General features: G+C 43.3%; 3 protein-coding genes across 3 annotated transcripts; 1 reads left to right on the plus strand and 2 right to left on the minus strand.

Annotated features, from left to right (window-relative positions):
- Positions 1-1,092: 1,092 nt before the first annotated feature.
- LOC101980632 (histone H2B type 1-A) lies at positions 1,093-1,476 on the minus strand. Its single transcript, XM_005354961.3, has one exon. It carries the CDS (start codon positions 1,474-1,476, stop codon positions 1,093-1,095), a length of 384 nt encoding a protein of 127 aa, XP_005355018.1.
- Positions 1,477-1,750: 274 nt separating this feature from the next.
- On the plus strand, positions 1,751-2,158 carry LOC101980905 (histone H2A type 4). The gene has a single exon (XM_005354962.2). The coding sequence runs from the start codon at positions 1,766-1,768 to the stop codon at positions 2,156-2,158; it is 393 nt and encodes a 130-aa protein (XP_005355019.1). The 5' UTR covers positions 1,751-1,765.
- A 4,485-nt stretch (positions 2,159-6,643) lies between these two features.
- Positions 6,644-6,964, minus strand: LOC101981196 (60S ribosomal protein L36a-like). The gene has a single exon (XM_005354963.2). The coding sequence runs from the start codon at positions 6,962-6,964 to the stop codon at positions 6,644-6,646; it is 321 nt and encodes a 106-aa protein (XP_005355020.1).
- Positions 6,965-13,804: the final 6,840 nt, after the last annotated feature.

A 13,804-nucleotide genomic window follows, 5' to 3' on the forward strand; every position in this document is an offset into this window, starting at 1 on the left:
AAAAACCAAAAAAAAAAAAAAAAGAAAAAGTTGTCTTAATAATTTCTCAAAGAAATGGCACAGAAAATTTGGGGCAGGTTAATTTATATGACAAAAAAATTTATAAAATACTATAAAAGTAATATATAAATATAAAATATTTTATAAAAGTAATTTATAAAATACTCCTGATTCATGTGCTCTGAGTATTTTATGTGACACTAAAGCCTAAGGGTCAGGTTTAAGATGTGAAGTGCCATGGTAAACTATTTTACAGACGGAATGCTCATGCCTCACCCTTTAAGTTTGACCATGCCTAGAAACAATGTTTGAGGATGTAGTTTTAACAATATTGAAATGAGGTCATCCTGCATTGTGGAGCAGACCAGTAATGATTTGAGTATGAAATCTCTCCCATTTGAAGGTTCCTATTTGAATCTTTCTACACTTGCTGGTACTGTTCAGAGATAGTATTAGCCCAGACTACTCCGTTAACATTTCCTCTTACTGCAGACAGACTGTATATGATGTAAAATCTATGTCAGGTTTGAAGAGAGAAGCCTTTTCTGGCTTTTTCCCTAAATAGTCCTCACTATCCGTGGGTAATATTAAGAGTGGTCTACAGTAGGCAAGGATCTGAAAGCTGGGGCAGTTAAGACTCTGACTAGAGATGGTACCAACCAACAAAGGCATAGCCCGATGTGGCCATCTTGGCAGGACACGAATTTCTGTTATTGCCGTTTGTCAGTTAACCCCACCTAACATAGTCCACTATGAAGCATTTGAGGCTACCAGGCAGCTCCTACCTACAGTTGCTGTGTTTCCAGCAAAACTAAATCCTAGAACCCTCACTAGACAGAAGACATCAGACCAGAAAGCCTTCAGCTTCGGGTCTCAAATTACTTTGGGATTATGTGTTCCTCCTCTGAAAACAAAACCGCATTTGAAAAGCTGTTGCGATGGCCAGTGAGACTCCCTTCACCGCAGCCTGGGCCAGGTTCCCACGTGCCCAAGCACAGGGCGAGGACCAGCCAGTAAGCAAAGCTCTCTTGCTCGAAGAAGTGGGTGGCTCTGAAAAGAGCCTTTGGTGGTGTTAACAGTCACTTGGAAAGTTTACTTGGCGCTGGTGTACTTGGTGACGGCCTTGGTGCCCTCGGACACGGCGTGCTTGGCCAGCTCCCCGGGCAGCAGCAGGCGCACGGCCGTCTGGATCTCCCGGGACGTGATGGTCGAGCGCTTGTTGTAATCCTCCAGGCGCAACGCCTCGACCGCGATGCGCTCGAAGATGTCTGTCACAAAGGAATTCATGATGCCCATGGCCTTCGAAGAGATGCCAGTGTCGGGGTGGACCTGCTTCAGCACCTTATAGATGTAGATGGAGTAGCTCTCTTTACGGCACTTCTTACGCTTCCGGCCCTCCTTCTTCTGAGTCTTCGTGACCGCTTTCTTAAAGCCTTTCTTGGAAATGCTAGTGCCCTTGGCTGCCACCTCCGGCATGGTGGAAGGAACCTTTCACACCCCAAGGGCTCAGAGAGAAAACACACTTGGCTGAAGTAGAGAAGAGGCATTTATAGGCGTGGATCTCAACTGACGTAAGGATACACGATATCTGATTGGCTAATAAGTGCTCTGTGCATGCAAATAAGGGGAATTAAAGTACTGCTTCCTGATTGGCTAGTCCAGAATCAATCAGCCAATCAGGTAGCGAGTATGACCTTCCATCAGACTATAAATAGGCGTGGAAGCACTAGCTTGGTTACCCCTTTCTTCAAGCTTTTCGAAGACGATGTCTGGACGTGCGAAGCAGGGCGGCAAGGCTCGTGCGAAGGCCAAGTCCCGTTCTTTCAGGGCCGGCCTGCAGTTTCCCGTGGGCCGCGTTCATAGGCTTCTTCGCCAAGGGAACTATTCAGAGCGTATCGGGGCTGGCACACCAGTGTACCTGGCGGCCGTGCTGGAGTACCTGACGGCCGAGATCCTGGAGCTGGCTGGCAACGCGGCCCGCGACAACAAGAAGACGCGCATCATCCCGCGCCACCTGCAGCTGGCCATCCGCAACGACGAGGAGCTCAACAAGCTGCTGGGCCGCGTGACGATCGCGCAGGGCGGCGTCCTGCCCAACATCCAGGCGGTGCTGCTGCCCAAGAAGACCGAGAGCCACCACAAGGTCCAGAACAAGTGATTGCACTTGAAATAGCTTAAAACAAACGGCTCTTTTCAGAGCCACCTTCATTTTCAGGAAAAGCTGTGCATGAGTGATTTTCCTCTTGAGCAGGTATAATCCGGGGCAGCCAGACCAGACCATGACAGTGGAAGACCTTCCCTGGGACAGTTAGGACCCGGCTAGGGTAGTGGGAAGCTATACTGATGACACTGAATTGAAAGGCCACTAATCCAGCTCCCTCCTAGCTTGACTAGTTGAGAATGACCAGACTCTACCAAGGTTCCTTAGAAAAGTGTCAGTACTGCGTCACCGTTACGAGAAAAAGGTCACAAGTGAGCTAGAATGTTGGTCAAAGAAGTGAGACACGTTTAGAATTCTGAGTTATTGCTGTTACTTTTAATAGGAGGACAGGGCCTATCAACTTTTTAAAAAGAATTTTATGGGTCTTTGCATCTGTGGTATGTCACTATGAACATTCAGTAGCTAGAGGCCAGAATATGGGGTTGGATCCTTACTAAAGCTACTGGCCATTGGAAGCTGGCATGAACGTACTACAAACCAAACTCAGAACCTCTGCAAGAGCAAGTGCTTTTCACCTGTTGAGCCCAGTTGTCTTTATTTTTTGAAATCCAGGAATGGACATTTTAAAAGTTTTGACTAGCCGGGCGGTGGTGGCGCACGCCTTTAATCCCAGCACTCGGGAGGCAGAGGCAGGCGGATCTCTGTGAGTTCGAGGCCAGCCTGGTCTAGAAGAGCTAGTTCCAGGACAGGAACCAAAAGCTATGGAGAAACCCTGTCTCGAAAATTAAAAAAAAAAAAAAAAATTCTAGAAAGCAAGCCATCTGATTTGTCCATTTTGCTAACAAAAGAAACTGGGCTAGCACAGTAAGGATGATCTCATCTTCATAACTGATGCAGGCCAGTTCAGCATGCAAAAGTTATACTCGGTGTTTCATTTTCTCGTAAGTGCTCTCATATATCTTTGTTTCAGAGTTCAAGACCACCAGGAAAAGACCCCACCAGACAAAACTTCAAGTTAAAAATAAAAAAGTTAATATTTATGGGGATGTTGTGACAACTGGGAACTGTTCTGACAACAAACAATAGAACAGCTGCAAACAGGGAAGACGCTGGAGTTTTTAAAGGCACAAACCTCAATTGTCTCAACTCCTGGGGTATTTTTGCTGTGTGAGAAATTATCCTGTTCTTGTTTTTTAGAGCAAGCAAGGATAAGTGAGATTACAGAAGCAGAATTAGTGTCAGGTTGATATTTTAGGATAACAATTACACAATAAGAGGAAGGGGCAGACAATTCTGGGAGATTGGCCACGTGGTTCTGAGATGAGTCTCCTCTTTAGGTTGCTGTCAAGACTCAACTGCTGGTGGGGCTGACCTTAGGGTTGCGGTCTAGGCATCCTGAGGTTAACAATCCTCAGATTAAGAATAAATTTCTGCTGAGTCCCAGAGAGTTCCTTTTTACAAAATAACTTAGTTTGAAACTCAGTTTGAAACAGAGCTAGTTTTTAGCCATTGCATTCCTTAATGTAAGTGTATTCCTATGTATTTTTACTATTCCTTTGGTTTGTAACAATTCTTGAGATGAAGTAAAAAATCTTAGGGAAGGGGGGGGTTTATCTCCTCTGCAAATTCATGGATTTCTATTAGGGACCACTGGAGTCAGAACAGTTGGGTACAATATTCAAATTATAAGGCAAAACAAATCCCATTTTAAAGTTCTGCCCTCAAATTATTTTTATATAAGAATGAAATTTTTATTCGAAGGGTATATCCAGAGCTGGCTCCTCCTATCTCCACCTGCTGAGAGAAAGCTGCTTTATAAACGGTCACTGTCGTGCTCAGCTCTGAGAGGAAAATGTATTGAAGTGCACTAGAAAGCTGCTGAAAGTGAAATGGAAGAGTTTTGGATGAATGTTATTAGCAGAGGTTTCAATACTACCCAGTACTGAGTGTGAAAAAGAGCATCAGAAGATGTAACATTGGAGCCAAGTCCTGTGCTGAAGGAGATGCAAAGATGAAAAGCCTGATACTGAATGGAATAATGAGCATGGTACGCTCAGGGCAAGACTCCACCAAGCTAATCCTGCAACCTATGGTATGCAATCCCTCTGGCCTGAACAACAGCAGAAAGTTTATGCAATGTAATTCAAGTATTTGGCCAGGTTCCAGTCCCAGCAGGAAGCAGAATTTGGTAACTTTGCTTTATCAAGAAAAATACAGTGTAAAGGGATTTTGGAATCTTCCTCTGCAGTTAAAGCAAGCTGCTGAGGCCAGGCATGTGACATGGGAGTCCCTGAGTGGAGGCCAAGAATGGCCATTGCATGAAGCTGTAACAGTGAAGCCTGGACTGCATTGGATACTACAAGATATTAGAGATGCCAGAGTCGTGGGCTCCCTACTAAGAGAGCTGCAGACAGGGCATTGAACCAGCCCAAGAGGGAGAACTACATTACAGTCAGCAGCGTTGGAAGAAGTGAGAGATAGAAAGAGCCATCCAATAAGCCCTTTGATGCCATTAGGCATAGGGATACAGAATTTGGACTTTGCCCTGCTAAGTTTCTCTCTTGCTTTGGTCCAGCATTTTCTCTCTATGCCTCCTTTCCTCACTTGTGGAATGGTAATGTATGTTACTGTGCCATTTAAATACACTAATTGAATTGAAATAGAGAAAACTGTGTCTTGTTTGTAAACTCTACACCTAAAATTTGCTGGTCTGGAAGGTTTGGAAGGAAAGGATGGAAAATATACATTTCAGATAAAATCACCACTCTAATGCCTTGTAATATTAATATCAGGGATAATATTGTACAGTGGGAATAATTTAGTAAATCATTACTTGATAATAAGATTCTCTTGGAAGTTATACTAATTTTTTATCATGCTGACAGATTAATAGATATGGGTTTATTTTTATGTAAGAGCTAGCTAGTAATAAGCCTGAGCCATCGACCAACCATTTATAATTAATCTTAAACCTCAGAGTAATTATCTGAGAACTGGTGGGTGGGAGAAAAACCTCCAGTTACAAATAATTGAAAATGGATGTGGGACTGGGTGGGACACAGAAAAGCCTTCAGCTACATCCATCCACCTTTCTCATTTTCCAAGATACTTGTTAGTAAGTTAAACAACAAACTCATTATTTCAAAACTTTAGGGCCATCTTTTCTGGGAGATTTGGTGCAGGGTCTCTCCTGAGGTCCAAGTCACACTGTGCACCCGGGCTGCAGCTTTTTCAAGGATGTGGCTGTGAGCAGGAGCTTTGATTCTTGCTATCTGGGTCTCTCCAAGGCTCATCCCAATATGCAACCGGTTTCCCCAGGGCAAGCAATCCAAGAAACTGAGACACTGTGGCAGAGTGGAAGCTTTGAATCTTCTCTAAATTTATCTTTGAAGTAATAGATTATGCTTTCAGTCCCACCATGCAGCCATCATATGGGGAAATGGGGATGCCCCAAAGGTATGAGTACCAAAAACTGACATTGCACCCACAGACTATAAAAACCTTGGGAGTCCTGTATTGGTTGTCTTTGAAGTAGTGTTGTTTTTTTTTTTTTAATTTGTCAGGTCATAGAATTCCCTAACTACCTAATCCTGTATAAATTTCAGGCTGAACTTGACCTATAAGAGCTTCCATAAGAGGAGGAAAGTAAGCAAAAATATTATTTTGATTGTTTTCATGGAAAGGAAAGGTTCACAACTATCCTCATAGATTATCTACAATAGTCAGATGAAAATAGCTAGAAAAGTAAAAAAAAAAGTGATGCAAAAGTTAATTTTTTAATTTTTATTTAATTGTTATGGGTATGGGTGTTTTGGTTGCATATAGGTCTGTGACCTGCAAAGGTACCAGAAGGGGGCATTAGCTCCACAGAAACTTGAGTTACAAGTTATAACGAGTTACTATGTGGAGGCTGGGAATTGATGGGTCCTCTGAAAGAGTACCAGTGCTTTTAATCATTGAATCATCTCTCCATCCCATAGATAGATAGATAGATAGATAGATAGATAGATAGATAGATAGATAGATAGATAGATAGATAGATCATTATATTGCATTATATTACATTATCATATATTATTAATATACTGTATTATATTATATAAATCATCCCTTTGTCATGCCTGCACCATACTGATAGCATAGGCCACAACTTGTTATTTAGCCATTTCCTTACCACTAGGCATTTAGGGGTTTATAAGGGGGTTCTCAGTTATACATAGTCCTAAAATAAGTATCTTTTTACATAGACATATGTTGGGTTGCCTCCCCCAACAATAGATGAATAGAAGTGGGGTTTTTCTTTCAGAAGTTAGTTTCCATTACCTTTCTCTTGTGATTTTTCTAGTGATCTCACTTTTTTTTTTTTTTTTTTGGTAGAATCCCATCTAGGGTACTACATTACCAGGAAAACTGGAGTCCTTAGTCTTTTTTTTTTTTTTGAGTGAAAGCTCATGATTTTATTGTCTTCATAACAAGATCAGCTTAGAATTGGATCACTTGGCCCTTTCTCTTCTTACCACCTCCCACTTCAAAGTGCTTGCATCTCTTACTAGCCAGCATCCTCTTAAATCTGCAGTTGGGCTCCACACATCCCAGTCTCAGCACAATCTTCTTTGTAGTTTTAGCCTTTTTGCAGAAAATAGGCTTAGTCTGCCTACCACAGCCACTCTGTTTCCTGTCATAACGCCGCTTTTCCTGGGCATACAAAGAATCTTTGCCCTTCCTGTACTGTGTCACTTTGTGGGGTTGGTGCTTGCCACATTTCTTACAGAATGTCCAGCAGGTCTTAGGAATGTTCACCATGTTGGTAGGTGTGATATCGGTACAGAAATAAAGAGCCCTTAGTCTTGTTAATAAAGTTTAAGAACAAATTTAGAAGAAGGATAGGAAAAGGGAAGAGAAGGAAGAAGCAGAAGAAGTAGAAGAAGAAGCAACAGAAGAAGGAAGGAAGGAAGGAAGGAAGGAAGGAAGGAAGGAAGGAAGGAAGGAAGGAAGGAAGGAAGGAAGGCAGGCTACATAGATGATAGATAGATGATAGATAGATAGATAGATAGATAGATAGATAGATAGATAGATAGATAGATAGATAGATACAACTTACAGACAATTTTTTTTTATATAGTTTAAAAGGAAAACCCCAAAGTGGGCAAGCTGTAAATCTCAGCAACTACCTGGAAGAGGTAAATGGAAAAGAGTAAAAGAGAAAGCTATGACATCTGAGCTAAGATAACATGGAGGTCAGCCACTGATGAACCAGTCTGCCTCCATCTTAGGCTTGAACACCGTCTTGTAGCAAAGACAAACTAGGTTCATTCCTGTTTATGACTAAATCTGTTTCTCAAGAATTGGGCTATGCACCACCTGTAACCTTAACTACAAATGGCTTTGTACTTTCTGTTCCAGGAAACAGCAATCATGCCTTTGTTTGGAACTACTTTTATGACCATCTGTTAGTATGACTACTTTGTTATGGCTACCTTACTATGACCACCTTGCAACCCCGTCTTTGTTTGAAGAGATTATTATGACCAATTTGTTAGCTATGCTCTGCTTTTACAACCCCACCTATTTGCCTGACAAATTCCCTATTTGGAAACCTCCTATCCCTGAGCTGTAAAGGTTTTATTTTCCCCACTTTCATTGCTGACCTCTTGAACCTTGCCTTAGGGAGGAAGCCTATGTACATAAATAATAGAAAAGGGGGCTTGCTCTAATTAATTTCTTGCTTCAATTAATTTGGTCGTGATTTGGGTTGGTGTTCTTTCTCTTCTCATTTCTGGAAGGAGAGCTTCAGAGATTTTGAAAATGACCAAAGTACCAAAACAAATACTAAGGCACTAGCCAGCATCCAAAAGAAAGAGACAAAAGAGAAGAAAAAGAAAAAAGTGACCTCTTTGTGAGTCAGGATTCAGAAGGGGGGGCAGGGCAAACAGAACCTCAGAGTGGTTCCTCGGTGGCTATAGCAGAGACTGTATTTGGTGGAAGAAAAGGTTATTATCACATTAAAAGGGTAAATACTCCTCCTGGCTGTTTTGCATAGCTTAAGGTGAATTTGCCTTCCTGAACATTGGCCTCTTAGCTAGTGATCGACTGGCCCTGTTGGGATGTTTGGTCTTCACCCAAGCTAGAGATCCATTCTCTCCAACAGAAGGAAATAGCTTTTCCCTAATGCACCTTCATATTAATGTATCAACATCACTAGAGACCCCACTTACAGGAAAAAAAAACAAACAAAAAACCGTGTTCTAAGCACCTATGTGGCTCCTGTAGCTCTGGTCTTCCTTTATCAGAGAATAATTCCATCCAAGGCATCTCTGCAGCCACCTCACATATCTCTCTCTTATCAAAAGAAAGAGAGAAGGAAGAAAAGTTTCTTGGCAACCTTTTGAGATGTAACCTGAGAGCCAACCAAAGGATCTACAGGACTGGTGTCAAGACAGTGAGTTGCTCAATCTCTCTTGGGTCAGCCTGTGCCCACACCTGAGTAGATCTCACTTTGTGCCACTCTCCTGAAGAAAGTGCTCTTGGGTCTTACTCTCTGCTGTGTTAAAGCCTGTATTAAAATATCTTCAGAGAGCTGGGTAGGCTGCTCAGCGGCTCTGCTCTTACAAAGGGTCCAGGCTTGGTTCCAGGAGATCGGATGCCTGCTTCTGGCCTTCGTAGGCACTGTACACATGTCCTCATGGACGCAGACCACCCACATAAGTTAAGTAAAAATAGATATTAATGTAGCTTTAATAAAACTTCCAATTCTGAGGCTAGAATGATGGCCCAGCAGTTAAAAAGTCTTACAAAGGTCTGGAGATCCAACACCTCCGGCCTCTGTGGGTACCTGCACTTCTGGGTGACAGTGTGCCTCAGTAGCCAAATAGGATTCTGTGAGATTACAGATGACCTTGATCAGTCATTATTGGCCATCCCAAAAGGAAAATCTGCATAGATAGCTTGTCTCCCAAAATAATCTGTCTTGAAGCATATAATTCGAGAAAAGAGAGCGTATGAAATTGCACATAGCCCCCTATGGCTGCACCAGCTTCCTCACTCCCAAGCCCCTCAACCCTCCTATGAAGGATTGAAGTCACGTTCTTCCGCCTGGCAGACCCCTCAGTCTCCTCCAGAGAGAGGCTGTCCTTCACTGTGCGTGCTAATAAACACAGACATTTTTTACTGAAGGTCAGACCCTAGTCTCTGTCTGTCTTCTGTCTCCTTATGTTGTCTCAGAAATTTTACAGTGTGGACACACACAAAATCAAAAATAATAAAAATAAATCTAAAAGGTTTCTAACTGTGTTTTATTATAAATCAGCTAATTATGAATTTTTTTTCAGTGTCAAGACCATGAATCCCAGTGAATTACTTATTTTTCTATTGCTATAATAAAATATCATAACCAAGGCAATTTATGGAAGGAGGGGGTTATTTGGATTATAGTTCTGTGGTGGGTAGAGTTCATCACAATGAGGAAGCAGCAGGCATGGAGTTGGAATAACAAGCAAAGAGCTCACATCTTGAGCCACGAGCACAAAGCTGGAAGCGAACTAGAATTGGCATCTTTAGAGACTCCAAGTCCATCTCCAGTGACACACTTCCTCCAACAAGTCCATACCCCCTAAGCCTCCCCAAACAGTACCACCAGCTGGGAACCAAAGATTCAAATGCCTGAGACTATGGGAAACATGAATTCAAACTACCGAACCCAGTTCGTCCTGAGTCGAGGTCCCTAAGTCAGTGAAGGTAGCAGTGTGGAGCTGTGCCCCTGTCTTCTCACCATAACAACTGTGTATCTGGGAATTCCAGAAAAAGCCAACGAAACATCAAAACTCATTTCATTTTGACTTTTTATTGGCAAATATTACTCTTTAAATTGTGTTCAATTCCAGGATAGTATGTGTGCTCTCTCTATCTCTTTCCTTCTTTCTCTCCTTTATTCTTTCCCTTCTTTCTGTTTTTATATTTCAAAACAGGGTATCATTGTGCACTTCAGACTGGCCTGGAACTCACCGCAATCCTGCCTCAGCTACCCCAGTACTGGGGTTACAGGATTGGGCCACTACAGCCAAAGGCTAACTTCTAATCACTGTTTGCCTGTTCTCCCTTCTCTAGACTGCTTCATCCCGTAGTCCAAACACAGCTGAAGCAAATTCAAAGGCGGTTTCCTTTTTTGCTACCAACAAAGGCTTGGTGACAAAAGTGTGACTGCTGGCTTTCACAACGATTTAAAAAAAAAAAAAAAAAAGAAGTGTGGTTGAGGTAAAACAATAAACCCAAGGACTGGAGGTGAACATCCCTCAATGGGATAGCTATGCCTAGCACTCAGAGCCTGGCTAGGGTCCCCAGTCTGCAATTGTTGGGAGCTGTGAACCCCCAGACCCTGAATTTCTTGTAAACAACGTGTTATGCTTGCTGCTGCTCTGAGCACAAGACCCTCGGGAGTTCCTGATAGCAGGGGAGTGGTTTCTGGTGGGTTTGGGTGGGGCGTGGCTATCAGTTAAGGATCCCTATATAAGCTGCCCCCGGAAACAATAAAGGGGGCATTCCTGTATCAAGGATGGCCCTTGTCTCTGTCTGTGTATCTTTGTGTGTTTCAGTCTCCAGGCCCTTGGCCGGCTTGCGGATGGTCCTGTAGTGCAGTGTCTTAATACAGGCATAGTGTTGTTCCATTCAATAGAGAAGTAAATGAATAGACTAATCTGGGAAGTTCAGGACAGTTACCTGTGCTGTCAGCAGACTGTGTCGCCTTCATGCTTTGTCATTTAGGCTCATTCACCTTTCGTGAGCTCACAGAATGACATTGCCTCCTAAGTTTTAACATGAAATGGCATTGTAGAGATTAAACAAGTTCCCTGCAGAAAGGGACAGGTTTATTTACTTTTAAAATTTTGGATCCATCATGAGCCAGTATATTCATAGCAAGTTCCACAGACTTTAATATTTCTCTCTTTCCTAAACACATGAATACACTTGTGTGTGTGTGTGTGTGTGTGTGTGTACTTAAACATGGGGGGGGGGGGAGAATGCAGAGACCACAGGCTGTGTATCAGATTGTTCCCGCAGGCTGGCGGCAGACTGTGGGCTGCACCATTCAGGACCAGATTTAAACAGCACGGAATTATCATCAGCAACCACGTGTATGAAAATGGAGAACATTGCTTAAGGGACATAAACTCGGGCCCCCATCGTTAGCCTTCTAAGGGTTCCTGTCTTGTTTCCAGGTAAGGACGCTGAGACAGACTTCCCCAAGGACTCTGTGATGGGTTATGTAGCCCCACAAAATTCATGTTGACGGCAGGTAGAATGGCTCAGTCTGTGAAGGCGCTTGCTACCAAGGCTCGCAACCCGAGTTTAAAACAGGGGACCCGTTAGTTTGTTCTCTAACCTCTATGCCTCACACAGAAAATTAATTGATTTTTTTTTAATTCATGTATTGAAGACCTTTTGTCTTGTACCTCAGAGTGTGAATTTCCCTGGAAATAGAAGAAATGCAGATGTGACACATAAGACGAAGGCATAGTGACCAGCAGACCACCATACATCCAGGAGGAAAGCCATATGAATGAAGACACAAACTGGGTGATTGTTCTACAAACCAAAGATTACCAGCAAACCATAAAAGGCCAGGAGAGGCACCTCGAGCAACTGTCCTCATAGCTTGCAGGCCGCCAGTCCTGACAATGCTCCCTCCTACACTCCAGCCCTCACAGCCACAGATTCATACATTCCGGTGGTGAACTCACCAAGGTTGTGGCACTTGGATATGGCGGTATGATTGAATAAATGCCGCTCTTCTTCAAACTGTTCTTTACAAAACCAGGATCTGGATATTGTGACTTTTGGTTCGATGCTATCTCTCAATAGACCCCTGCCTCACTTGGCCTTCAGGAAGAGATGGCTTCCAAGTTTTCTTTAAGGTCACCAGCATTTGCTATGAGAAGGATGAGGAAGAAGGCACACACAAATGTTCCTTAGCCACCTGGAGGGTACAGCAGACCCATGTAAGATAAACCTGAGCTAAAGTTGTCTGTTCCCTGAATCTCACAGTGGGTGGTAAATACGCAAGAGATAAAATCTGTATCCAATAGAGAACCCATTCTTCTTAATTTAGACTTAGCGATAATCAAAGGCCAGGCTTCCATATAAACAAGTTTGTTCATTCTTTAGCTTGCTGGCAGGGGCAGGATTGGGGTGGGAGGGGAAAACATTCAGCTAATTATAACAAGTAGACTCGACCTGTAGGTGAATTTCTCTCTCTGACCCATTCCTGTGTTAGGTGTGTGTACCCAGATAAAGTATGATATAAAAATCTCAGGTCAAAAAAAGTTAAAAAAGCAGATATTCAGAAAATGGTCAAGGGACTAACAAAAGCATGCAATGTGGGTTCAGGTGACATCTGAGGTCACCAAATACCAGTAATCTGGCTCTTTTGACTCTTTGAAGAGATCCAAAGAATGACATTTGGAAGCCCTCCACTTGGTACTTATGAAACAGGAACAAAAACACGAATCAGCTGGCTCCAAAACATAGCTCATTATCTGCTCCAGGCTCCAGGGTTTTCCTGTTGAGACCCTACATCTGTTAAAGGTCATCCTCAGTCCCCCAGCTTGTAAAGTAGGCCTGCCAGCCCCCTGACGACAGCATGTATAATCTAATTGCAGGCTGCCCTCTTTGATGACTGAGCAAATGCTGCCTTTTCTATCTCTGGAGTCATTTGGAGCTGCACAAACGCTGCAGTCCTGATGTGGCAGCCGAGAACGGTTCTCAGATGATCACTCTGCAAAGCAACAACATTACGGTGCTAACATTTGCTCTAGGATTACTATAATCGTGCCGAAGTGAACAGTGCTGACTCAGAGTGGCACAGATTTGTAAATGACACAGCATTACTAAGCGAGGGTTTACACAGAGCTGATTCCCCACCGGTGGCCTTGTGTTCAGTATTCTATTGCTCAATTGTTCTACCATCTGTACTCCACAGACTAGAGAAGGAAAATGATTCTTTAATGTCTTGGTTAAAGCGGGGGTTATATTTTGATAGATGCTGATGGTGGTGACTATGATGCTGATGCTGATGCTGCTGATGCTAATGATGCTGATGATGGCAATGCTGTTGATGCTACTGGTGATGATAGTGGCGATGCTAAAAATGGTGGTGGCGCTGCTGCTGCTGCTGGTGATGATGATACTGATGCTGGTGATGTAGGGATGCAGACGATATTGGAAATACTGATGTTGCTGCTACTGTTGATTATGGTGATGATGCTAATGATGGTGGTGGTGGTTGTTAGGAATATTTCTTTATATAAGCTCCCTGCAGACGCAAAAATTCCCAATCAAGCCAAATCAAAACAAGCCGAATTAAGAAATATCCAGGTTTAATGGGAGATCTGTGCTCTTGGGTGGCCCCAAGGGGGAACCAGTAAGCCTTGGGAAAGAAACTCCCCCGGGAGGAATAAAGGGAGACCACATGTTCCTCTTTTGGGGGATCACTTAAATACCCTGGGGAGTGGTCCTGACCCCTCCCTGGGGATGGGGTCAGGACCTTGCCTGCTGGGATTTGGAGTCCAGACCAGCTACGGAGAAACACCGTCTCCCTGTAGTGTTCTCTCTCTCTCTCTCTCTCTCTCTCTCTCTCTCTCTCTCTCTCTC

This window comes from Microtus ochrogaster, chromosome 16 (assembly GCF_000317375.1).
Source record: "Microtus ochrogaster isolate Prairie Vole_2 chromosome 16, MicOch1.0, whole genome shotgun sequence".
Classification (NCBI taxonomy): Eukaryota; Metazoa; Chordata; class Mammalia; order Rodentia; family Cricetidae; genus Microtus; species Microtus ochrogaster.

Coding starts and splice junctions, on each gene's coding strand:
- LOC101981196 (XM_005354963.2), bottom strand. CDS start 6,964: ATGGTGAACATTCCTAAGACCTGCTGGACATTCTGTAAGAAATGTGGC.
- LOC101980632 (XM_005354961.3), bottom strand. CDS start 1,476: ATGCCGGAGGTGGCAGCCAAGGGCACTAGCATTTCCAAGAAAGGCTTT.
- LOC101980905 (XM_005354962.2), top strand. CDS start 1,766: ATGTCTGGACGTGCGAAGCAGGGCGGCAAGGCTCGTGCGAAGGCCAAG.